Genomic DNA, 27,901 nt, shown 5'->3' on the forward strand with positions numbered 1-27,901 from the left:
ATGGAGAGGAGGAAAAATTTCACAGACAAATCAAAATTAGACATTAACAGGCTTGATACCTAATTAGGGAGTCTAAGCTCCTAGGATAGTCAACAGGGACCTCCAGATAGTCATGCAGTCGAATTAAGATCCAAGTCGCCCTCTGGAAGTACTTCTCTCTTTGACCATACAAGGAATACAGGCTGACTAGGTTCCTATCTTAGACATCTTGTGCAAATGCCCGGAGCTATGTGGTATGAAACTGGGCCAAAGGAAAGAAGTGAGGAAGGGGCTCCCCATTTTTCTGCCTTTGTTGTCTGAAGCCCTTTGGTTCAGCAAGAGAGACGGAAACTACTGCTACCTCTTGTGCCATTCCCCTCAGAAACTGCAAGGTTGCATTGACCATGTCAGATGGGACATTGCATGGAGATCTCTTCTGAACAGGATGGGTGGAGGCTGAATCAGACAAAAAACCAAGTTTCCATGTTGTCATGAAGAAATGAGTGAACAGGTATAAATAAATCATGATCCATGAGTAAACTTTTTTCATTTTAGCAACTTGAACAGAGCTTTCCAGTCTACAGCAATTCAGTCCATGTCTGTTGAGCTTCTATCTAGAGACAGAATTGTCTTCTCCCAGTGCACCAGTGAGCTTTCTGGGGTGAGAGCAGTCTATTTACAGACTCCTCAGCCATCTGAGCCCACTTTTTATACTGACACTGGTTAAGTCTTAGGAATCATCTTTCTTTCATAGTTCCAGAAATTGGAGGTTGAACCTCTGCAGTGGAGAAAACAATATAGATTGCAACAGATTACACTTGTGGCTAAAAGTTGTCTCCCCGATCCACTTAAATCCTAAGGCCAAATCTGATCAAAATTGGATCGGTGAGACTCTTTTTACTAGCTGAAGGACACATCATCAGCTTAATCTTGCATGCTGGCTTTCACTAGGACTTCTGTATTCTGCAAACCACTTGGGCATGCTTTTAAAGTGAAACACTTTCAAACCATCTTTTACTTTGACAGGACTTAAAACAGAGGGTTTAAAGTTAAGCATATGTTGGGTAAACAGAGTACAACTAAAGTTGTTGGCCAATTTGAATCTTGAGAGAACAGCTACCTTAGCACTACCATCATAGATTCATTTTTTCAAGCCTCCAAATATAGGTGATATATTCTCTTTCCTGCTTACTTGCTTTCATTTTAATTTGACTCTTGTATCAGTTACAGTAATATTATACTTCACAGTTATGGACATAGAATACATCAGTAAGAAATAAACTACAGTCATGGGTAATTTAATCCAATGTTAAAAAGTCATGCACAATACTCAAGAAGGAAATTTTGTCAATTAGAAAATAAGGTATTTGTCAGACGTAATATTTTGGAATATGCCAGCCACTTCATTAGAAAAAGAAATTGCTCATGACTAGAGGCAAGACTGCATGGATCGGCAATCTAAGCCTGAATGCTAAAACATTTGTTTGCAAACCAAAATGTACAGATCAACAAATGCTGTGTTTTTTGTAATGTTTGTAAATGCCTCTCTGTGCATTTCAAGCTTTCCAATTTAGAAACAGATGGTTTACCAAACAGAACGTATCCCAAAGAACAGAGAAGGAAAGGGAGGGATGCTGCGACATATGTAACTCTGAAGTCTAATGTTATGTTTAGCCTGTTCTGCTTGATGTAGAGGTTGAACTAGATGACCAAACCTATCATCTGTAATTCTAGGGAAGAGATTTTGACAACATAGTTAACCGCAGTAGTAAAGCTCAAGGAATCTCCGAAGTCATTAGAACCCCAAGTTATTACAGGATCGCATACCGGCAGGTTAGCGGCAGTCCTGCGCTACCTCTCATCTTACGTAAAGAACTTTCCTTGCCGTGGCAAGATTTGGCAACACCTGCCTGTTTGCAAAGTTGCTCTGTACTTAAAAAATCAAATGTTGTATAGTTGATTTCCATTTAACTAATTAGGTTTTAGCTGAGTCCCTGCTATGAAATTCAGCTCCAGTTTGAACTTCTGCTTGTACCCAAAAGCCAGGAGCCTTTTTAGTGGCTGTAAAATCCTGGCTCTGGTGAAAGCAGTGGCAAAATTTCTACTGACAGCAATAGGACCAGAATTTGGCCCCTGTCATTTTGGATTAAGCCCAGTGCCACTTTATTTAACTTTAAATGTTATTTGCCTTCCTGTTTTAAGCGTGCATTACGTTGCAAGTCATTGACTAATAGGGCTGGGACACTGGAAGTAGCTAATTGAGTCAGCATGCTATGGATCATTTGTAGCCAGCAATTTTATTACAAAGTGACATGAAAAAAAAGTGATGTTAAAGGATCATTAACGTTCCAAGTGAGGCACTTGGAAGTAAGGAAATGCCAAACTTATTGTTGCTACGCAAGGTTAGCCCTGTTGTGTCCACATTATGGTACAGTATTCAATTAAATAATAGCCTAGAATTTGCATACTATCTTTTCCACAGGACCTCTGACTCACTCATCCCAAGGCAGACCAGTAAAGTAACATGGAAAATTTTATCCTGAGTAGCTAAAGACAAAGTTGAAAGCAAGAGAAAAGAAGGATTTTTGTTCTGACCAGTGCTGAGCAGGAGATGATCAGAGTTACAGGTCATTACAGACTCTGCCTGTAAAGCCACATTATACATAACGGTATGCTTTTCCACTACAGCTAATTACACATTTATTAGGATGATTGCAGAATGCCAAAAACCATAAGTACTCGCCTCTTTCCAAAAAATGTTTTCTTTTCCATACCAACACTTAAATGAAGCTATTCCATTTAATACAAAACAGGTCCATTCAGTTTTGAACCATTGAAACAAAGTATTAAACTGCATCCCCACGTCAGTCCATTGTTTTTTGAGAGCACAATGGCCTTTTTTTAACCTGAGGTTTAAGGTCACAGGAAGGCAGTGTGTCATGCTACGTGATGTCTCCTATCAAGCTGTGTGGTATGTTAGGGAACCATATAGCTTCGCATACATATGGAAGCATGCGAGAGCAGACCTCATGAGACACAGAGACTTGAGTCTCCCCAGTTACTTCCCTGCATCAATTTCCATCAATGCGCTTAATTAATTTAAAATTAAGTGCACTAACAGACCAAAATGGAGTTGTTCAGAGTCAGGTATATCAGTGTATTCTATTTTGAAAATGTCTACAGAAAAACATCTGTTCCAAGAAAATCTGCATTTTAATATGTAAAAATGGAATGAAACAGAAGTTTAAGAAGTTAGCACTTCCCTCAGGATGGAAAATCCAGATTTCATGCAGGTCAGCACCTACCATTTCTCATCCAGCTGCAAGCCACGTGGAGTTCATGAAGTAATTGTATTAACATATTAGCGCTATGTTTAGAATAAGGATGTCTGCCTTTTAAAGCAAGCGTGCTGCCAAAGAGGTAAATATTTAAATGGCACCAATAACATTTTAATTTAAGAAAATTATACTTTTCTTCAAACTCATGACCCTTGAGGAGAAAAAAAAAACACGATTGAGTTACACTTGGACTAGACAGTAGTACCTTACAAAAAAAACAAGGAGTAGAGAATATAAATTTGGGAATATAAAAATTTGTCTATTCATGGTTGGAAATGAGTGTATATGCTAGACATTTCTTTTATAGGGAGACAAAGAAAAAGAGATAGAGATGATAAAATTAATGTAGCAAAGCAGTCAAACAAAATTTATTACTGTCAACTCGTAATTTACAAATGGTACTGTCCATTCACATTTGTATTTTCTTCTATGATTTGCAGTGTGTTTTGAAAACATTAATTAAGCCTCACCAGATCATTATGAGGTCCTGGCATCTAAAGAAATTTTTAAAGCACAGAGAAATTATCACCCACAAATTTTCAGATTGATTCACTAAGCTGGAAATCCTCCATCCTCTCAAAATAGGATGTTTCTTTAATATGACAGTACTTCCTTAGAATAGAAAGATATTTTTATTTTTCTAAAAACCTCCAAGTGACAGAAACCTACTAAAATGAAGAGTCTGAACCTACCGCTCTAACAATAGGCTGTCTCCTCAGCTAAAATAATATAAATTCTTAGCACAGTAGTTGTTTCATAACTTCTTTACCAGTCCTTCCCAACCTCAGCTGCTTCCAGCTGGGAGGTTTATTTTCTTATTCTGGTTTGGGTTACTGTCTTGCTTTGCTACTTGTGATAGTAAAAAGCTTTTCCACCCTTCTACAGCCAGAAAGTATGAACTGTTTGAATCAATTCTTTAATTTCCTCCAAAGATGATAATGCAAATTAAACTAGCCCTCTCACTTAATTTACCTTGTAACAACTAGATTATCACAGCTTTTTTTCCACTCTTTCGCTTTCCATCAAAATGAATTGCACTGGAAAAACTGTCCTTGTAAGGCAGCTTGCATACCTTAGAGTACCTACTTTACTGCCTGTAGGGTAACTAGTAGAAGTGCGCAGGGCTTTACATGGAATAGCCCAGCTTTGTTCCAGCATGGCTTTTCTACCTTTGTAAGGCAACTTGTGGGATAGTCACTGACATCATAACTGAAATCTTTCTGCAATAATATATATCTAATAAGCTAGAACAAATATACTGGATTTCCTTAAGGTTAAGGATATTTTTGTTTCTCCTTCCAGCAACAACATGTCAGTTGTGAAAAGAAATGCACTGTTTGAGACATTTTAAGAAAAGGCTTTGCAGTGAGTGTTTGCAGTTTGATAAATCTTTCCTGCAAAATGAGCACACTGAGGACGTCCTCAGATTTGGGGTTTTTTTCCCTTTACCAGCTGCCTCTGCCTGCCTGTCAGTTACCCAGCTGGTGTGGGTGGTGGTTGACTATGCATGTCATCTTGTGGGTTTTTTTAGTTCAGCCTAATAATGAGAAAATTCTCTCTCTAAATAACCAAGAATTATACATCTTGTTATACACCACTGTGCTTCTATTAAAAACTACCCTTGCATAAGCCAGAGCTCATTAAATTTGCCATGGTATTTATAGCATCTACTAGGTTTACTAAATCACACTTGCAAATGCAATGGCTCCACATGACGTTTTGCGAAACGGACATCATCAGTCACTCCAAGGTAGCCACGTGAGTAATAAAGACCCAGTTTGTATCGGTCCTACATGTTCTTCTGGAAGTCGTACACAGTCCTAGTACAGATTTCAGCTGATTGAATGCATCCTGTGCACGTCTCTCCTGGCGTCCCAGGCAGCCTGCTGCACTACGAGTTGAAAGCTGATGCCATCCCCTCTCACACTGGAATGTTTTTGACCATATCCTAGCACCAATGCAGACATCCAGTTCAAATGACTGCAAACAAGTTTCTTTCTGATCAGTTGCTTGAACACTCAAAGGACATTGTTGTCTGGGACCATTGTCATGGGACAATAACAAAAAACAGAAATTTTTCCACATTAAGTCCAAAAGCCACTGTGCAATTGAGGTTCACAATAACTGACAAATGCCTAAACCAATCGTAGCACCTACTGCTATGACAAAGATAATTACTGCCTTTCCTTCGGTGAAGTGTGTACCCTGCTCTGTATCATATTTAAAATAATCTAATTCCAACTCATTTTCCCCCTCCAAATTGTTTCCAGCTGTACGATTCCTTTCTTTCCCCCATATTGTTTTTATTGGATATAACGCAAGTCCGTAAAGATAGATTTTCCCATAATAAATACACAGATGTTAGAATAATAAACATACAGTCAACCTGATATATGAATATTACTAAGCATTAATAAATATATAACTAACAACATAAATCGATTAAAAAATTGGAAAATGAGAACATAAAGTAACAGAGAAGGAAATGGCAGGAGGAAAGAAAGGCAAAAAGTGAGATAGAAATGTACTTACTTTAGGCAAACTATCTGGATTCATTTATGGTTCCCTTTATTGATTTGCTGATAGCATTAAAGCACAAGTATGGTTGTAAAGCACTCCTAAGAATGCCGCCTGTCTTCATGTATTGGAAGTTTTCTGCTTGTACTGAAAGTCAAGCTTTCCAAGTTGGCCAAGTCATACCATACTGGACAATACTGTGCTAGATTAATGTATCTGCTTGGACACGAATTTCCATTTTTGGAGAATAATGAGCTTCTCTACTCCTCCCATTTTTGGTAGGAAGTTTTTATGAACATTTGGCATCTCGGTTGAACCACCATCGTAGCCCAGAATAAAAATGACTGGATTCATATGTGAGTCTGAATCCAAATTTAATTAGGCCTATATATGGTCTGAACCAAGAATAATTTACTGACTGACATGCCCACAGCATGTATGATAAGATGCCAACCATTTCTCCCTGACGCCATCACTTCCATATCTTTCATGCCCAATTCCCATGTTCTTTCAGGCCTGCAGCTACAACACTGGGATCCAACGTGGACTGAGTTACCTGTTTCCAGTACAAGTATAGAAAGAATCACTTTTTTTATGAGTATCTTTCCTTCAGAAGATGTTTCGCTCCCTTTCTTAATCTTCTGTTTGAAACTATGCTGTCTGCTTAGCCATTTATGTGTGCATGTATACGAGTACATGCTTGTATATAACCATGACTTTCAACTTTATTTTCTGATTGAGTTTCTCAAAATAACTTGTAAAGTCTCCTTCACCTGTGAGTTGATAAAATCCATGCACAGATTTTGTTAGTCTTTAAAACTGTAGTTTTCTCTCCCATCCCTCACCCTTTCTGCCTGAAGGGTGGATCAAAAGTTGAGCAAATGCGTGGCAACGGGAAGCTGCTTAAGATGTTGTTCTTCTCCTAAACCTCCCACAGCAAGCAGGGCTTTAACCTCACTTCAGATGCATCCTTTCAACGTGCCAGAAAACTACAGATCAATACAAAAGGTTAGAGATTTTTTTAAAGAAACTTCAGAACTCCCTTGTTTTTTGCCTATTTGTTGATTCTTCCTTGTCAGGTGTCCAGTTCAACGATTTGCCAAATCTTTGTATCAATGACACAGCCAAATGAATATTACTAAATCATGATCATTTTCCACATCATGAGTCTGACAAAGGAAACATCTACAGATTACTTTTGGTATCTTGACAGCTGTATTTTTCAAAACACCTCATTTTTGCCCTGAATTTAGCACTGGTAAAAGCAGACTGTTTATAAGCACTTCAGTTTGGAGAATTCCAGCAGAAATGGTCAATGCACAAATAATTAGCCGGAATAATCCACTGTCAAAGAACAACAGTAGGTTTCACTTCCGTTATTGATTCTGACTCCATTACTTCAGAGGCTGCACTGCTTACTTTTTTGCATGGAGTTATTTGCTTCCAACTGTTATTAATGATCAGTAACTTTTACAGGTACCTACATGATAGATTGCTCCAACCATCACTGGGGGAACAGAGACCAGTCCCTAGTCCTGGAGCTCTTTTGCATCAATAACCTGGTAGGACCAGAGGCTTTACTCTTCCAGATCAGGGTCCTTGCCTTCAATAATTTAGAAGGACAATTATCTTTCAACAGTGGTTATCAATAATAACAATTGATACATCATTAACCAATTAATTTTTGAATCAATTTGTTAAAGAGGTAAACTTTAAAGAGATAATTTGTTAAAGAGGCTTACAGCAAAAGGAATGAGTGGAGAGTGCAAAAGATGACTTTATGTGAGAAGCTGGCATGAAAACTAGAGATGAGTGCAGGAAGGTGAGAACTACATGTACAGGGACAGGATGAGTAAAGTGAGTATAGTAGTGACTTTTCTCTGGGGATGGCATGACTATGGAAAAGTTCCCAGCTATAAATATGCCAAAAAAAGTTATACACAATGCTTGGTTAATTTGCCCCATACCACATCCTTTGTTCATGCTACTAATTTGGATCTCTCTGTCACTTTTTATCTCTGGCTGCTATAAATCCTTCACACCAACACGAATGCCCCATGCCTAGCATAATTTCTACAGTTGTTATTCCGTCCTCTGAACTATTTCAATTGTTTTTAATACAGACTCCCATGTATTATATAGGTGGTATTATATAGCCCTCATTCACTGAAGTACCTCTTTGAAAAAACAGCTCAGCACCAACCCAGCTTAGCTAACTTACTGGGGATTTTCCTGGCACAGTAGGATCCCCAAAAGTCGTGAGGGTGGACATTTGCTCCTGTGTCATGCCTTCTGGCTGCTGCTTGGTTGAGGCGGGAAGACATGCATAGTTGGAGCGCAATGGCATCCAAGAGGTGGTGTTGGCAACAGATGCAAAGCTGTTGGAGAAACCTCATGTTGGGTGAGGCTGGGAGTTTGCTTTGAATTCAGGGTGAGGAGTGTTGCATGGGGATATGAATTAGAATAACCCCAAATCTGCACTTGTCAGTGCTCATGGTAGAGCCTTGGCTCCGTGGCTAAAGAGTAGGTCCTCTCTTTCCCATACAGATAGAGAGCAATTAATATCATGCTGTCATAGCTTACTCGCCCTCTCCTCCCTACGACCTGAATAATTTGCCTTGATTGTTCATCTCCCTAAGTGATTCTGGGAAAAAGCTAGATGAGCTTTCCTTTGGGGTGAAGTACTTAAGTACTTAACACTTTTTTAGTCTTAATCCTTTCTTCAGTCTGTTCAGGCAGAACCAAATGTCTGGTTTCATGTTTCTGTATGTGTCAGACATGGATGTGTTTTGTTACACGTAAATATTTAAGTTTACGAGTATTTTGTACCTTTAAAGTATGGGGGTTTTTTTAGCTTTGTCCTTTTTTTACTTTTTTCCCCTCACTACTGTAATAACACCACTTCCTAAACCCTGTCCTTTTCCTAGATACTGACCACATCGTCTCTGGGTGCTACCCCACTAATAAAACAAATAAAGATGTGAATTATGGGATCCTTTATTGACCTGCATGGAACTCATCTGGTTCAGCTGGTAGGGGTCATGTAAACCTTCTCCATCCGTTACAGTTTGTGTGGTTTCACACCCAACAAATGTCAAAGCAGAACTCAGCTACAACTGCCAAGTTTCATCTGTGTTTAGGTTAAGCCATAAAAGAACCCACCAAATTCCACATCAGTCATTTCAAAGTTGCAAGAAACCACCCAGGTTCGGTGAAGAGGTCAAAAATCTGGTGAACATTTTGGCAAATATGGCCTGAACAGTGCTTCAGAAAAACCCTGTTTTTTTCAAACTTTGTATAGTCTGACCAACCTGATAGCTGGTCCATCCTGATGCCAAACAATTTTTGTTCCCTGTAGCTCTTATTTTGTATAGAAACGTTCAGAATGAAAGCACAGGCATGACTTGTAGTCCTCTTCAGGCATTTGGACTGCACTCACTTGCAAGGTTTCTGAGGATGAAAGGAGTCTCTCAGTGGTGAAGAGGATTAACACTCGTGAGTACAAGGACAGAGCTGATGAGGTGTTACAAGATTCCTGGCTTGAAGAGGAAAGCAGAAGTGGCGAAAGCCTTTTCACCAGGAAGCTCAGTGATGACACCAACTCTGATACTCCAGAGTGTGCCCCTTCAAGGACATAAGTGATCCCACAGAAGTTAAGAGGACTTGCTTGTCTAAGGGTCAGAGCATGCCTGCAAGCTTTGGCAGATCAAGAGAACACAGCATGAGGAAGTACAACAGTAGTGTGCTTGGCAGCTGTATAGTTTCTGACAGCAACGTCGTTTTGGACATCAGCTTAAGACAAACAAGCATAAGACCAACCAAGGAGGACCAGACCTGTGCTTTTAATAGTCAAGACAAGTGACTAGATGTTTTTCTGGTTCATTTAAAGTTGAAGGTAAAAGTAAAATGTTAGGGTATTTCCTGTATATAGTGTCTTGAGGATCTTTAATGCCTTCCACTTACTTACACTCTTTTTAAGAAACAAAAAAGTTAGGCAAGACATATTATCTAAACAGAATTAGAAATATCTTAGGACAAATGTGGGAAGAGACACTGATGAGCAAATTCCTCACCACCAGCTTTTCATCATCAAAACCAAATTCTACTGAACTTTTTTCTGAAGTTCAAAAAGTTCATACTTTTCTTTTGCCATTTATTTGGTTTACTGGTTCTTTTTATTATTAGTTTTAGCCCTCTCCAATTCTGTGATTTGGTGTGGAGTAATGCTCACAGAATATGACAGATTCTTTGTGGGTGTAAGTCAGTTCCTCTGATGCCAATGGATTTCTTCAATTACAACACTTTACAGCTGGGCCACTGTGCCCTTAAAAAGCCCAGACCTCAGCCAGACTCTCAAACTTGCATATTCTTTGAAAAAATATTCAGTTCTGTCATTGACTTAAGCATACCTCAGCTCTTGGCATCCATTTCACAAAGGTGTTGCAAAAAAAACCCCAAAGCCTTGATCTCCAGTAACAACCAAAGCACCATGTAAGTTGTTTCCTCTTTGCACAGATGGGATGAAATATTATGCCTTTTTTTCACACAGTTTTGATGAGATCTTATGTCTGACCACATTTGGTTGTGTTGGAGGCACAAGACTCACCTGAACCATTGAATTCAAGAAAGAGGTGTCACCCAAAGAAGAATCAGACACAAGAAGAATAGGCTACAAGCCCACTGAGAAGCTGAATGGCCCGTGTGAGAGCCGCACACCACAAAATGTTATCCCAACACTGAGCAGCAGAAAGCATGGAGGATGGTAAGTGGGCAGCCCTTGGAGGAGAGAGGGAAGGTCGGGAATAGGCTAAGGATACGCAGCTGGGTGATGAGGAAAACAATGATCACAGTGCTGGAAAAAAATTGCATAATCTCCCTTATGAAATAGCATCAGACATAGGGTGAATGGAAAGTGATCAGTTTAACTTCTGCCAGCGAACAGTTTGTCAGGCCAAGGTCCTGTATTATTTTCTTTGAATAGGTTTTCTGCCTCAAATCACTTGCAGTATTTTCTTTACAATATGATAGCAACACTAAAATGGATATGTATCACTGCTGTATACTGGAAGGCCAGTGTCCTATGCACTGTACTTCCATCAGTTAATTGGGACTCTCCCATTACTTATGTTTTTGAGAAGTCTGCAGAGGTTTTTTTGGAGCTGATTTTAGTTCCCTTTTGATTGGTCATAATACGCACCATGGTTATCATGGCAACTTCTAACAGGATGCAATTGGAAATGTTTCTTCATGGGGTGTGATGACTGTGTCCTGGGATGCCTGTGCAGGCATCTCCGTCCTTGCTGTGTATGAAGTTGCACAGATACAAATGACTTCATCTAGACATCACTAGAGATCTCCTGTCTCTTGACAGTTACTTTTCAATGAGCGCAAACATACAGACCACAGTTCTGGGAGCATCACTGTTCAACTCCAGCAGGCAAATACCAGAGGGTTATAAACCTTTGCAGGACCGCAGTGAGAAAGCTAAAAGAAAACCAGCCCCAACATATCACTTCAGCACTGTATTAGAGACGCCCTTACCTACTCGAAGCTCTTGTCCAAAGACTGTTTTCTCTCCCAGAGCGGAGCAGTTCCACCTCCCATACCGAAACTGGTACTGGCACTCATTGATTCCCATTTGTGCCCCTTCCCCAATCACAATGATGGCATCAGGGCGGCTCTGGCAGATCGCTCGCTGCCGAGGGGCCAGGCCTGGGATTTTGTTGCAGATGATATTAGCTCCTAAAGCCACCACGGACGACAAAGCTCTGAAGAAAAAAAAAAGCAGAAAGACATGTTATAACCAAATTGAGGCCATTAATTGCTTTTGCCATGTGCTGCCATGTGGCAGGCAAGGCACTGGGCAAAAGGGGAAGGGTTGGAAGTTGGGTTCCTATAATTAAGCAGACTTATCCCAACCTCTCTGGTCTGGCAAATGAGGTTGGAAATCTTGCAGTAATTCCTGACCTGATTTGTGCCAGAAACAACAAACAAATGGAATTTTGGCACTTTTGCTTCCAGTCCTACATGCAGCAATCAGCTGATGAGATGTGGAAAGCAAGACATTTAAAAGCAAAAAATAGTGATAATCGATTGTCCTCAAATCTTTGGAACACATGTCTGCTTTCAATGGCCTACATAGAGGCAGGCTCAGCATTTTAGTTACTGCAGCCAGTTCATCCATCCCTCATTTGAAACCGTTGAGCACGATTTAGAGAATGACTTCACGCTACCAGCCCTCTTGCCCTTTATTACACTGAGGGTATTGAGTGATTAATGAAAGTTCACCAGCATGACCGTACTTTTAGACCTGGCAAATATCATGGAGCACATACGAGTGATCATTAATATGTACCATCCAGACTAGAAACATTTGTAGTTCTCATTCTTCAAATATATTTTCAGAATTCATTATAAGTTTGCATATAAATTGCACCTGCCATATGTTTTCACTTTAGTGCATTTATTTTTCATTTTTCAGCTCACTTTTCAACATTTTTACAGGCTCATTTTTCAACAGCTTTACAGGCTACATTTTAAGTCGTAGTATTTTGAAAAATAAGACAACATGGGTACACAGTCAGTGATGCCTCAAGTCGCATCTACCGCGTACCAGCCAGGCCCATGCCGGGATGCTTCAACTGGCTCTGGACAAGTCAGCAGGAGCAAAGAGAGCAGTATAGCTGCATTAGCGAAACAAGACTTGCTCAGGATGGTGTGATGGGCCCTGAGACAGCTACACAACCAAAGCCTGGAAAAGCCCCTGCTACGCTGCCCAGATGGCTGTCCTGCTCCTCGGCTGGCAAACCCAGGTGCCGAGAGCATCGCTGCTTCTTGGCACCTGCAAGGAAGTACCACCACAAAACCTCTCCTCTCTTTAGCTTGTCCCAGCCTGGTATTGGATCATATGGGTAATTTCATCTTCCCGTCAAACGCTGTTGTTGACTGCCTCTGTAATGTAAAGATGCTTGCCCAGATCATGCTGCAGGACCTTGGGTTTAAGTGGAGTTTCACAGTAATAGAAGTCACCATGTATAAATAACTAAAACTTCCCCATTACCTTCCTCTCCATCTTGAGCACTGACTTAACCCTTTCTTCTTAGTGTTAAAAATTTCCCACTGGAAATGCTCCTTTTGGAAAATGATGACTAAACAAAATTGCAGAATTTTATAGGAATTTATCAACTTTATTGCAAAGGTAACTGAAATTACATAAATGTTGCATTTCAATGGAATCAGAGTGTTTCATTATGCCATTTCAATAAACCACAGTAAAGCCAGAGCAAAAATGGTGAAATGGAGAGCTCTTCCCTGGCCAAAACGAAATACTGCTTTTACTCTGGAATGGAAATTCCATGATGATTCATTCTGCCTTTAATAGGTATTTGTGCATCTTTTCCAAAGGTAACAATCCATGAGAAATTCACCAGTTGTGGTTTTTCATTTATGGCTTGGGGGGGGGGTTATAGCTATAGAGACAAGGTATTGCAAACGCAGAGCATGCATGCCATGTGGTACTACCTACTAAACAAAAATAAGAACAAAATGTAGTTGCAGCTCTGACCACTCACAGTGTTTGGAGCAGGAGTGCTCAGACCTGTAGCTTTAATTCGTGTTCCTCTGGGCACTGGGCAACAAAGCTGGAGCATCGATTGGAACCAGCGAGTCCCCAGGATTCATGCAGGTTTTGAGCTAAGGTTTTGCTTCTGGCCCACCTCTTCTTAAACAACTGAATAAAATATTTAAATGATGATGTCTTTAAATCAGGACTTTCCAAGAGATATGATAATCTTCAAAAAAACATTGTGAGTTTGATGTAGAGATAATAAGATTCTCTGACCTTTACAATGGCATTTTATATATTAACTTATGGCTTCAAAAGTTAATGAAAATCACAGGGGAAAGTATCAATATTTAATTTTTTAAAAAACAGGCTCTTCTCAGTACTGAAAAGTAAAAGCGTTGTTTTCTTTGATAGCTCATGGAGCTTTTATCTCTCCAACTTCAGTGACTTTCCACATCAAGTGGGATGTTGCAGTAAAACGCAAAGAAAAGTATTTTTCCTTTATGGCTGATGTGTTTTATTCAGAAACATATACTCTTTGACAACTCTAAAACGCCGCGACCCTTTCCCAAATCATGTTAGGATCCCGGTCTGGGCCTTCCACGGTTTTAAAGTTATGACAAAGGAAAGAAATCTTGTACAGAGTAAGTAACCTGAAGATGCTGGGGGCCTGACCCTTCTAGGAAAACCTAATCCTGAAGCAATCCGGGGTCGGGTCCTAAGAAACAGACATGCACAAGGATTCAAAATTTACGTTGATGCTCAATACAAGACATGCAGTTCTGGTCCCCTGGCTGCCCGACGGTCATTGACTTACTGAGGCCACGCAACCAACTTACTGATAAAAACTATATATGAAAAGTATTTGTAGACGATATACATATTTTTCAAAAAATAAAAAATAGAAGTACTGATAAAAGCTATGAGGTACCTTTCTGACATTATTTTTTTCAAAGTACTGAGCCCCCCCCAGTTTCCACTATTATCTCAGGTTGAGCAGCAAAAACTTATGACTTTCAAAACAAAGGAAAGCAAGAAGGAGTTGGCTACAGTATCTACGCCACATATAATTTTCAGTTTAGTTGCTTCCTCCATACACATTGCTACTGTCTCACAATTAGATTAAAGAGTGTATTCTTTGGTCTCCCACTGTTTTTGGAGCAGGCCTTGGTCAAAGTATTTTAATACAGTGGGTCAGTTTATTCATCCAGAAAATAAGCGTGATCATATCTGCCTCAGAAGGTATTGTGAGGATATCGTAATTATTATGTGTTTGTAAAGTGCTTTAAGACATTCCTCATTAAAAGAATTAAACTGCAATTATTGGGGGGAAAAGAGGGTCTTAGGTTTTTTTATTATTACTTCCAGGGACTTCCCCCTCTCTGGCCTGAACTTACCAGCATATTCCCTCAGACTTGTTTAGCCTACTTTTAAATTGTTACTATAATTTCAGTGCCAAAAGAAATGCTGAATCATGAAACTGAGGTTTTGGAAAACTTTATTTATATTAAAGAAATGCACCCAACAGCATTTCAAGCTTCCTCTCCACTATTTCTTGCGGCAACCCTCAGTTTGTGCATCCGTCACACATTCAGGAGGGTTGTGCGGTGCTCCTGCCCCTTGGCAGGTTGAAGGCTACATTTATATTTTTTTTTAATAGATGGAGAATGTTTCACTTTATAACTGTCAAAAGGCAGAGCCCCATGCCACATTTTGGCATCTTTTCCCATCTAATCTTTCTCTGCGATGCACACTTCCTTGATTCTTATCACAAGGAAATCCTGAGTGCAGCGTTTTGTTAAGATTTCTGGTGCAGTTTACGGTAATTGTAACCATCCCGCACCACGCCAGCCAGTGCACGCTTCAGAGCTTTATGTTGGGTCATCCACATGGGTTATTCCCTTGAACATCATCCACATGGGTTATCCAACTGAACAGCGTTAGAGGAATAACGTCACATTTCCTAAGCAATTAACAGTAGCGGCTGGCATATGGAGAGTCTTCACCTTTCTTCATCACTTAGTCATTAATCCAAGGGAAACACCAGCACTGAAATTGAGCAATAGTTACAGACAGAGTTACATCCAAATTAGAAAAACCACTGATCTGGGCTTGCATAGGAACTTGCAGTTCAAAATTCCAAAAAACTAAACCTGAGGAGCGATGTTTTGGAAGGCCTGGTTTGTGCATCAGAATCCTGAAACATCAAGTTTTTCATGCTTTGAAAAAATAACTATGATGACTGCAGTCACAGCAAGCAAAAGTTCATGACAGGGGGAGACAAGTTTCAGCTTATTTTCTGAAATAATGCTTGTTTAATTATGCAAAGACCGATGACTACTGTCACAAAAAATAAAAATTCTCCCTCAAAATGTATTTCCTATTATGGTTGTGTCTTCTCTCTGGGACCTAAGCAACTACAGCTTTCCCTTTCCACAAAGTTATGTGGAAAAATTGAAAGATCACAACCATGAAAATTATTATATATTCCAAGCAATTCATAGAAGTAAAGGTCTTTGAAAGTGCTTCAGAAATTAAACACTAAGGCCTAAAATCATGTGAGTTTTAAGAACATAAAATTTAATGCAGTATTGCTTGTCAGAAGAGAAAGGTACTCCTCATTCCTAATTGCCTTTCTTGAGTCTCCATTTCATGTTTGCAAATGTGGGCATTTGCTTAACTTGAGCACATTAGTCATTTCCTTGATTTCAACTGTTATTATGTTCTTAAAACTTCAGATGAATTTCACATATAGGAAGGTCATCACTTGAACTTCAGTGTTTAGAGGGTCTTAAAGTCTTTACAAGTGGAAAAGATATAAATATAGAGTAAATCCTTGTAACAGACAGTTGTACAACCACATGCGCTACGTGAGGAAAATTCTAATTTTTACTGGTATTAGAAGAATGTGAATTTTGACAAAATTATTAAATAGAACTGTCTATGTATAGACTAACGGCAGTAACTAACCAGTCTTCAGAGTCAACCCCAAGCTCCTGTACAGGCACAGATGTGTACTGAGATTTCTCCAAGGAGCTTAAAATTCAGTTCCAGCAAATGTATAACAAAACAAGACGTAAAACAGAGAGATTAAACCAACAACAAATTTCATACAGACGAAGCACTTAACCAAGTTGATTTTAACCTTTTGATGAAAGGTTAAAGCCCTAAAAAGTCTTCTCTAGCAATCCTTGCTCCCTGGGCAAATAACATTTTATTGCAGGCCAGGGATGGCTTCAGGAGCTGCACCTTCTCCTCCGACACCCTCACCCTTTTGTATTCCTGGCTGCACGGCAGCACAGTGCACATTTCCCCCCAAGCCAGCCTTACTGCAAGCCCTTTGAATAGGCGCCCGTAGGGTCACCGTCATCTCACCCCTAACCCTGCTACTCGATATTCACCTGAAGCTGCTGTTGGGCAGGGGGTTCATTTTCAGCAAGGAATGAAGGGATTTAGCCGCACGAATCTCATTAACAGCAGAGGAGCTGCATGGCTTAAACCTCGGCGCACTGTACCGAAAACTTACCCCACCGTCTCTGATAAAAATCCCCATAATGGATTCTTTGTTAGAAGGAACCACCAAGATATTTTGTGGTGACACTGCGACTCATCTGAAACACTACACCACTACCGAATGGTTTACTTAATTAAGAATTCCTAAGTAAATATTTTGAGCGTGCATCAGCTGCAGAAATTGGCAGAAGCGTCCCAGGCTCTGAATGCCATCTGCATATATTTAGGCTTTCAATTTTGTTTTCCACCACTGGCTTTGGGAAATCATTGTTTGGCACATGTGTTATTGAAATGGAAATCAAATAGGGCTGCACGGTACTGTCCTGCGGTGCACTCGTCTCTGCTGGAGCTCTAAGGCGAGCCTTCGGGCCGGGGGCACATGGACAGCAGCGTGTTCGCTCCCATTAAATGAAAGGCAGTGATTTCTCTGAGGAGGTCACCCAAAAAAAAGAGCCCGCTAGATTATATAGTGCTATTGCTGGCATGGTCAAGAATAAAAGTGGTGGGATAGGTAAGCTTGAGGGGTGACTCACAGAAGGGCAGAGCATGCCTTGGGCTGAATGTCTGCTTTAGAGAGGAGTGGGAACAAGGACCCCATCCCCGTGTGCAATAGTGATGGAGGAACATCAGCAAAGCCGTGGATTCACACCCGCCCCCACCGGCCAGCCAGGAGGCACAGGGCGGCTGCTATGAAGCTGGCAGTGAACGATTAGGCTGGAGAAGGAAGGAGGGGAGACATTGCCTAGCAGGGAGATGTCCCCAGGTCACAGCGCCGGTGTGGCGGTGGCCCGCGTGCTGCCCCTAGCACCCACGCTCACAGGCTGCACCGTGGCAGCAAGCATCGGCTCTGACAAGGGCTGTCCTCAGGGCCCACGCATTTTCAGCTCCTTGGAGATGACACTTTTATGCAATCCCTGCTGATGTGGCATCTACCCCACTAGTTTTAAGCCCGAAATGGAAGGTAGCTGGGGAGCGGTACTCGCTTTGGCTTCCTAATGCAAGAAACTCCAACTGAAGGCCCAGGAGCCTCATCTAGATAGCATTATGGCAGGGTAGGAGGGCTGGGAGTGGGTAGAGACAAAATTTGACTCTCCAACTCACCAGCTGCCGCAGATCCCATCAGTGCTTGGTACTGGCCTTTTGCTGATTCTTGCTGCTCATGCCAGAGCAAGAGATGGGGAAAGCATCTAAGGAGTATTCAGGAAAGCATTCAGGAGTATTTCTGGCATGATATCTTCTGAGAATTATCCTCAAACTGACAATCCAATCTGAATGTAAGTTGACCCATAGCTTATTTGGTCCATGGCTAGTCCACTGTAATAATTTTTATTCATCAGTCAGTGAGGCCACACTTGATATGCAACAGGATAACCTGAAGATCTGTTACATCTCTAGTTTATCTGTATTAAATTTTTTTACCCCAAGGGAAGACTCGTGGAAGACAGAAATGCCTCATATGCCTCATACGTCCTATTGTATGGATCACACTGGCAAATTGGACATTTACATTTACATTGGACATATACTGTCTTACAGCAGGCATTCGGAATTTGCACAGCAAACTACTGTATACCAGCTTTTTCTTTCTTGTCTCCAATCCCATTATTCTAGGGGCATCTTGATATATGGTAGAAAACATTCACATCTTGTATATATAAAAATCAATAAAAGTAAAATAGGATGTTAAAATATCTGAAGTGTGGGAAACATTGATTCCGAAGCAATCTGGGTTTCAAGAAGCATTTAGTTTGCTAAACCAGAGTAAACTGATAGCCCTGTGTTGGAAGCTGCAGGAAGGCAACAGCTCTCCTGGCATGGACAGGGCAATTCCTGAAAGGCTGGAATATTCCTGCTTTGCTCTTGCCAGCTATGAGGGTGGTGATATACATGACATAACTGAACTTACCTGAGTAAGTTTAATGAAAAATGGTACTGACATAAAATTATTTGATTCCTTTTAAAAACCCAGGACCTTATCAGATTTAGAAATCAAACTGAAACACTTCTGTTTCATACTTTTTTTTTTCTTGTGGCTATACAAGCACAGTTAACAGGACATACCATTTCAGTTCTGCAAGCACCCACACACCTGTGTTAATGCCCTGCAAAGTACCAAGCAACTTCCACCATCAGTAACAAAAACATCCATTCCTGAATGCCAAGATGCCTGCTGAGCACTTGCAGTTGCTATTGATGTCTAGTGCTCTTATTTGCCTCCCACCCCATTTCTGTTTTCCCTTAGCACTAGAAAGAGTCATGCTGATATCTAACAGAGAGTTACAGAGTTGTTTGCTGAATAGTGATCCACCACAGTGGAAAGCAAAATGACCTTGCAGAATAGCTGTGGTGGGATATTGCAGTTCCTCTGTGGGGGAATACAGCTTTGAAATACCAAAACGGCTGGAAGAGATAAGCCACAGATTTTCTGTGTCTACACAAAAACAATTCAATATTATGGAGAAATAAAAATTTCACACTTCAAGATGTAAAATCCATGCTTTTGTTATGTTTCTCATATAGCAAATAAGAATGAATAAACTCTCTCCATCGCACATGACACACGCACAGATACAGGCATTTTCCAAACTTTATCAATTCCAAGCCTTAATTAAGCATAACTGGAGTGCATATTTTGGCTTTGCCCAAAGCTTACCAGTCTGCTCTCTCCTGTGAAATGGTTAAAAGGGAAAGAGAAAGATGAAGTCCTTCAGGCAAAGTCCAAGACTTGGCAAGACCATACCCTGCTTAATTTGTGAGATCTGATGAAAGTGTGTCACAGTCATGGCATGGCTCTGAAACCGTGGTAGAACGGTTCTCATGCACAGAAGCATATATTCCTTGGTTAGTTCGCTCTAAAATGTCATTCAGTTAATAGCAGGTATGCATTGTGGGTTTAAAATCTTAAAGATGGACTGTTGGTGAAAACTATTTTAAAATATATGCTTTGTTATATTTTCCATTTAACATTTAAGTATATGATACATCTTAATTTTTTGGCTTTGCATGCACAGGGCTTCCATGGATATAATACAAAACTTGAAAGAGGAAAGCATGTTATAGTGGGTCTACAGGAAAGGAAGATACGTGCTTCCCAAAAGGAAATCATCTGGCTTTACTGCTATGGTGATTCAGGTAGGAACTCATTTTTGTTAGCCAAGATCTGAGCAGTCAATGAGAATAAATTCTGAAAGTCTACTAATGAGCCATTATGTTGGAAAATTTAGCCTTTTGTGTTAATTTTAAGATTACGCTGCAGTGGCTGTTAATCACGAGGATGAAAGCATGTATGTGGCTTTAAGCTACACGTGACAAGCCATACAAAGTAGTCTCAGAGGTCCTTTTAAGTGAAGAAGGTTGGAGAGGCCATATTGACCCCACACACAATGTGCAATTTGGACTGAATGACCACTGGAGGTTGCTATTTGTGCATAGATATATGACCACAAATCAAGCTGTCTGACTGGTTTTGAATCAGCAGCAGAAGAGAAAAAATTAAATTTACTTTGTCAGTGACGTTGAATTTTTATACACTGAATACACCAGTATACTCTGAGTGATGATTTAGTTCTTTTCCCTTCCTCACCACTATTTTCATGGTGGTAAATCCTTGCTAAGGCCACGAGATATCAGGATATGAAATTAAATAACATCTGCAAACAAAATTAAACCCAAAAGCCCATAGGCTTGATGCTGTCAGGTTTACTTACTGGCCTGTTTCTACATCTGGAATGGGTGCATTGCTCAAACCAGTGGCAGCATTTGTTGTTCCCATCTGCTCTAGTTGTCCCAATTAAGGCAAGACCGTTGTCTGCCAACACAGAGGGTGCAGAGTGTAAGGTCTTCTCTTGATTTTTCCCTACAATTGATGAAGCTTTGGGATGACATACCATCAGGGGAAGGGCAGCCCCTCCTGCGCAGGCGTGCAGGAGGTAAGGAAGCGAGTGTGAGGACTGGGCGCATCCTTGACAGCGCCCAAGGGCACCAAGCAGATCGTTGGCTCCTTGCCATACTCCCAATTTGGTTGCAGAGCTCTGAGCCCTAGACTTTTTCCTCCTCAATGGCCCGATTTTACCTTTCCCTCAAATCACACTAGTTGGTGTACACTCATTTCTAGTGAACACACTTGCATTGTTTCCAAGATGTGGGAAAAACTGGGAAAGAAACACAAAGTCCCAAAAGCAGAAACCACTGACGTCTCCAGGTTTGGCATGAAGGCAGGTATTCTTTGCCCTTTTTCAGTGCAGCTAATTACATCACAGTTTCTCTCTGCTTTTGGAATCAAGATATTTTGTCTCTTCTAATATTTTCTATTGATTTAGAGGCCCCACACCCATTCTATGGTTAGTACATCATGTTGCTACCAGTAAGCAAAATGCCATGTCACATCATTATTCAGTGGTAGGTTGGCACAACCAGAGAGTCCACAGAAAATGACACAGACACAAGCTAATGGAAGCAGCAGAGAATTCAATTTTAGGTGACATGGCAGATACAGCTTCCCTCCTGACCTTGGTGTTGGAGATGCAGAGTAGTTGCACAGCCAACCCACCTCTCAGACCAGAGTACTTCTGCACCATCACCCTGCCATGAGCTCAGCCTCACGTAGACATATCCAGACTAGCTTTAGGTGACCTATGCATGCAAAGCTTTAGAAGTTGCAGTGTAACCACCATAGACCTGAGATTGGCATGGGCTGATTGCCTGGGTAGTTGTCCGGCTCCTGGGACAGGTTTGGCAACCAGAAGGTTGTGCTATGGCTAGAGAGGGAGCTTTAAACGAGCTCACTAGGCTGGCTGCGAGCTGAGCATGTTCCTCAAACAGAGGTGCCCTGAAAGTCCCCTTCAGCCTGCACAGCTCAGATAAGATCTTGCAAAGCCTTGATTTAAAGAAGGACAATGCTGTTAGGACCAATATATTAAATACAAGAGATCTATCACAGATTTCAATATGCCAGATGCATAGTTGACACCCTTCATGCTTTCCTGGTCATGTAGTCCTATTTGCTCCAGCAGGAAATTTGCTATTAAGCTGCAGGTCAGCGTAAGTAAATGTATCAGAATACATCCCTGCGTACAGACTTCATAGCAAACGCCAAATCCCAAAATGAACCGAAGAGGTAGAAGCTTTGCACTAAGGCCGATGCCTAAGAAATAATACAGAGTGCAGAAACACTGCATTCAGTAGGGTTTTTTATACTTTTAATAAATATTTGTCTAAAAACAAAAGAAGCGTATTTTTGAACAAACACCAAGCTGCATTGTCCTTGTAAAAATATTTTTTTTAATAGCCTGTTAGTGCATTAACTAATCTTGCCTTGTCTCTTCAGAGTCTGTTTGGTGGCCTTTATTTCCCAGTGACAAAATTATTTGCAGCCTTTCTGCACCATCATAACTAACTGTAAGCAAAACTACTTGCCATTTTTATGGAGCAGGCCTGCATTCCTTGCACCCAGCGAAACTCCCACTGGCTCTTGATAATCACGCAAAGAGAAAATCTGATCCATCGGATAGATAATTTATGCTTAACTTCCTTACATGAATTACCCCATTGAAGTTGTGAGGCAGTTTGTGTACATGAGGTTATTCACGTTAGTAAGAGAACGAAAGAGGGTTTGGTTGTGAGCACACTATGAGACTCATCAGATCTTCAGATCTGTTCCCAGAACTTGGTTGTTACTAGAAAATGGCTGCAGTCTGAGAAAGCCTTGCGGGTAAAAAAAAGGGGGGGACCCCCCCCGAAACTGTAGAGTATAAAAAATATATTTCCTATGCAGATTTCCAAACATTCAAAACGTTACTGTATTCAGCATGTGGGCTTTCTGCGAACAGAAACCCTGTGTTTTATAATCTGAACTGTCAACACTGGCGCAAAACAATGTAACACCCAACAGGGCTATCCATGAATTTTTAAGGCTTCTTTCAGCTGCTTATTTCAAAATTTTAAGTTTGAGTGATGGAAGAGCCATGGCAAACCCCACAGTAACTTTTCTAGTTCCCTGGTTTGTTGAGCTTATTCCAGGTGTTCAGAAGGATTAGCAAAAGGCATTTTGAGTTGGTTTTCCAGAGGGAGTTTCTAAATTTGGTAGGCAGCCATAAAAATGGTGCATCTGTGTTATTATCCCAGGGGCCTGTGTTGGGTGTGTCCCTGGCTTTTTGCAAATCGCTGTGAGCTTGTGAAAGCAGCTGAATGAAATACTTCTCCTTCTAAAATCTTCTCTCAAAAGATCACACACATGCTGACAATCATACATATGCAAGCATTTACCTGCATCTTTGTTATGGTGTATATTGACCCCAGTTAAGCTTCTTCCTGCCTTCAGACTGAAGATGCTGTTGGCTATGGGCATCTTGCATGCCCTCCTCCAATTCTCTTTCTAAATCCAATAATTTGAAGAAGTCCCCTTATGGCCGTGTAATCCATAGAGTGAACATATTTAAAGAGGTAAGTGATAATAAACATTTGGGATTCACAGCTGAGCCAGCAGTGGTGGTACTAAAGCAGCTACATAAAAATGAAGCATATGAAATCTATAGGGTGTATAGGCAGATGGTGTGGCACACACAGTGTCAGTCAGCGAGCACCCAGAGCAGGTTAAGCATGGCTTAACAGCTACATCTGAGTCACACTCTGGTCTTCATCTTCTGCCAGCCTCACACTCTTAGATAAATCTTCCTTCACTGCTAACAAATACGTACTCTGGGTTTTTTTCCCAATTATGTCACTCTTTTGCTGCTGGTTTTTTTAATCTTTTTACCCTTAAGTGCAATAGAAATTGATAGAGAAGTGTAATCTTGCTGTCTGAATTACATTTAGCCATTCTAGGGAAGAAAAACTTAACCTAACAATAACATCATAGACTATAACTTGAAACTAGTCTTGAAACTATTGAATTTTCCTACAAGCCTACAAATTAAATATCATTAAGCCCTATGGCACTTACCCACTACTCAGAAGGTGAGGTTAGTTAAAAAGGGTTGTGATTATAGCCAAGGATAGTCATGGACATGCTCTAAGATGTGAAATCTGCAACCTGCATTCTCAGTTTCTCTCAGTGGGTACCCAGATGACGTGACATGCCTTTGTATACCGTGTCAAACCAACCCTGGCAAAACAAAGCGCACACTTATCTTTAAGCGTACCAGCAGAACACAAGCATCAAAGGATCTACAAGCACATGCCAAAGCACTCTGTTGGACTGGCATATGTACGCACAGCAGTGTGCAGAGCTGGCCACTGTATGCTTACATTGAAAGGCTCCCGTTAGGATATTACCAGACCACAAACACTGGAGACTGAATGAGCTGCATTCCCCAGAGAGTCTTGTGAGAAAGCAATGTGGTAATCACTTCTGTCTGAATGGTGATGGGAAGGCACAGTATTAGCCACAGAAGGGAGTAAATAGGATAGAAAGTGACCTTAAGGAGACAGTAGTCCATCCACCTTCCCTGAGGCAGCATCAGCTACACAGTTCTCACCCCTGACAGACACTTAGTAGTATTTATAAAAACACTCTAACTTAATTTTCCCTAAATTTCAACAATTAAAGCTCAGTGTCTCTTATCTGATGCCCCATGGAAACAGAGAATATTTTGTCCCCAGATGTCTTGCACCATCTTTTACATTTTTTTATAAACCTTCTGCAGAGCAAAACAGTCCACATTCAACTTTTCCTCCCAGGCATGAGACCTGCAATCATTTGTAACGCTCTCTTCAATGTTCCCTCCCACTGGCACATGTTTTTCTGCACAAGAAGCTGCTAAACTGAATATGACTGGCACTAAAGGAAAGACACTCTTCTCTCCTCCTCACAGGGATACAATAATAAGATAACTGGGTTTGCTACCCCACACATCTCATGCCATTCTGGATGCTGCCTGCTACCCACTGATCCTGGGCTTAGCTCTAATTCGGGCAATACCCCAATGCAGCTGTGATCAGTGGGTATCTTCTGTATCACGCTCTTACCCTTCCTTGCTCACCAACATCACATCCCAAACCAAACCCCAAAGTGTCCCTCCTTCCTTCATACCACAGTCTGAAAAAGCACGTAGCAGAAAGGGCAGGACCGCTGCTTCTCTCAGGTTTGATCAAGTGGGGAGCTGCCCTATACGAGGGGAACAACCGACGCCACGGACTTAATTAAGGACCAGAGACCTCAGGCCACCTGCAATACTGAGGCTCCCTGACTGCCCGTGCTAGATTAACCACCACACGCTGGGATAGCTGTAGGTGAGGAGGAATGAGCTGATTTGAGAAGTCATTGGTATCACATCGAGAGTGAAACAATATATTGAGTGTATCGAAACCAATACTGGCTCAACACTGAGGTCTTCCTTTGTATCCTTCACAGCAGCGTAGGAGGAAAATGAAGCAAAACACTGACAAATCTGAAAATAGGTATATGTGGAGGGAGGAGAGAAACAGAGAGACCTGAAGTAAAGTGACTATTTAGTCTTCATTTTACAGTGGGAGTTTCCATTGCTTCTGACTTCTTCAGTTCCTGCATGGACCCAGTGTTAAGGCTGTCTCGCAGCTGTGTTAAACGGGCCCTGCAAAAATATTTTGACTCCTTGAACTTGTGTCTCACCCCCTCATTAGTGGAACAGAAGCAGTTGTGCAATTAGCGTCCCGTTATCAGCACTCCTTTGATTTGCAAATAAGGGGAGTTGCAGCATCTGACTTTGAAAACATGGGGCAGATGGAGGGGAAGTATGGTAAAAAGTGTAGAAACACAATTTGCATAGATCGTGCTTGATATTTACATTAAAGCTTTTAGTCTCCCAGACAGGGTAAACTCTGCAAGTAAAAGTATCCTCACTAAATACTTAAAATACAGAAAGGTCATGTTTTAAAAAGTCTATTTTAAGAGTCTTAGAAATACTGCATATGTTGGCTCCCACCAATACACAGCCTGAATAAATCTAAACCAAGTTTTGATGCAGTATTGAGTGGAACTACAGCAGAGGAAACTAGTTTCCCAGTAAGTGATGGCCAAAGTCGGCTTGATGCATTTTCGTTTCATTGCACTTCTGAGAATCAGAACAACTGCGCAGGAGAATTTCTCTAATCAGAGATCTGTGAACTGGTTAAGAGAAATGAGGTGGCATCACTTTCGACTTTAGTGCGTCATTCTCTCATGTCTCAAAACAAAGTTGAAGAAGTTTTTGTTGTAAGGAATGACATGTGTTGGTGAAAAAGTGTCTTTCAGTTGCAGGCTGAAACGCAGTCTCTCTTTGTTTAATTTCTAGGCCAGTCTAAATGCTCAAGGGGCCCTAGGAGTTAAGATTAAGAGTCCAAATCATTAGATGCTTCTGAATTTGCTGTAATTCATGGATTTTCTATAGAATGTGGTATAAAACTTTCTATCCAATACCACTTTAAATAAACAGCTCTAGAATTAAGCTAGCATTTACATTTTTTTATTCAGCTTCTGAGCATTTCATCCTAGTAAAAATCAAAGTGCCTTATTTTATTGGATTACCATTACGTTATTCCATCAAAGTGAATCCTTAAACTCCAGATTCTCTAGCTCACACACAAAGGACTTGTACCGTATCCTCAAGCTTTCCTAGTTTAGCCTATAGGATCCCGGATGAAAGTGTACTGTCATGGCAAAACAAACATGTAGCACGGGAAAGACATCACTGTAATACAAAATTGTGTGGAAGCTGAAAGCCCAAAGTAACTTTGAGAGCTGGGATCTTTGGATCTTTAATCCCCAGAATGGCTCAATTTTTTTGTCCAAACTGTTCACCCAGGTCTAATGACCATTGAACAGTCTAGCAGGCACTACACATGAGATAGGATTAGGAGGTCATGGGTTCAGTCCGTAAGCAGGACCACTCACCCCTGTCACAAATCTACTCAGTTGACAGACAATTCTTTGTGATGAGTTGGCCACCCATTTGGAGGGTCAACAGAAATCTCGCTTATTTTGAAAATTTGACCATGAGACACAAACTGCCTTTCTGTGTGGGGAAGCCCACCCCACAGACACCCAGGAAAAAAAAAAAAAATCACAGTTCATGCTGTTCAAAATCCATCCTCCCAAGTGGTGGCTAGTGTTTTCCAAGCTGAGTGCTTTTATTCTGACTTCCGGTGTGTTCTAAAAAATACTTACAGAATGCTTTATTATTTTAAAGGAAAAACTAGTTGCAGTAGGTGAACACCATACGTATTTCTTCAGTAACTTTATTAAAGACAATGCTTTGAATGCTTTCACAAAAAAGGTATTATAAAATAATACCTTTATGCCATGTCTTAAAGTATATTTTAGATCTCACTTAAGCATCTTGTTTGTTATGCTTCAAAACTTCCTGTCACCCAGACAGAAAAAAAAAAAATCCACAGCATTCTTTCTGTCTTACAGAAGTACAAGAGTAAGAAAATCGGCCCTTTGGGGTTTTTTGTTTAGTGCTTGGAAAACTATAGCTTCATGAAGGATCTGATAACTAACCCATATGGTGCATGATCCTGATAATGCAATCCAAACATCACAAACCAACTCCCAAAAGCTAACAAGAATCAGTGTCTTTGTTGTAGAACAAAACAATGCGATCTCATGCTAACCCAAAATCCAGTTCCTCTGGAGATACCAAATGCCTAATTCACAGTGAAAATAGATGGTGATAGACAATGACGTATGTCCTACAGTTTGATGTTGCCTCCCAGAGATGAAACAGAGGGCTTGATCTCTTGTGGTGTTAAAAAACCTCTGGCATTTTTTGGAGTCAGAGAACTGATGGAAAATCAGATAATTATACTTGCCTGTGTAAAATTCCTGTAAGTATTAACTACATATTGTATTCTCCTTTTTCGGTTTAAACAGTTCTTCTGCATTTGGTCTGCACAACGACCATCCTAGCTTCTTTCTGGTAAAGCTGCAGGCAAGAAACCTGCTGATTACTTGAGTAAATGTGATACTGTTTCCCGCTGAACGGTTGATATTTTCCAGTTCTGAATTGAACGATTCTACCTAGGAATTTAGGCA

At 40.7% G+C, this 27,901-nt stretch overlaps 1 protein-coding gene across 2 annotated transcripts in view; it reads right to left on the reverse strand.

Annotated features, from left to right (window-relative positions):
- Nucleotides 1–27,901, reverse strand: part of WNT7B (Wnt family member 7B) — a 94,508-nt gene that overhangs the window by 28,430 nt on the left and 38,177 nt on the right. For both annotated transcript variants that reach the window (XM_059816362.1, XM_059816361.1), the window contains exon 2: nucleotides 11,376–11,602. In XM_059816362.1, coding sequence (XP_059672345.1) covers nucleotides 11,376–11,602 — 227 coding nt within the window. The remainder of the gene's footprint in view (nucleotides 1–11,375; nucleotides 11,603–27,901) is intronic.

Source organism: Gavia stellata, chromosome 4 (assembly GCF_030936135.1).
Source record: "Gavia stellata isolate bGavSte3 chromosome 4, bGavSte3.hap2, whole genome shotgun sequence".
Lineage (NCBI taxonomy): Eukaryota > Metazoa > Chordata > Aves > Gaviiformes > Gaviidae > Gavia > Gavia stellata.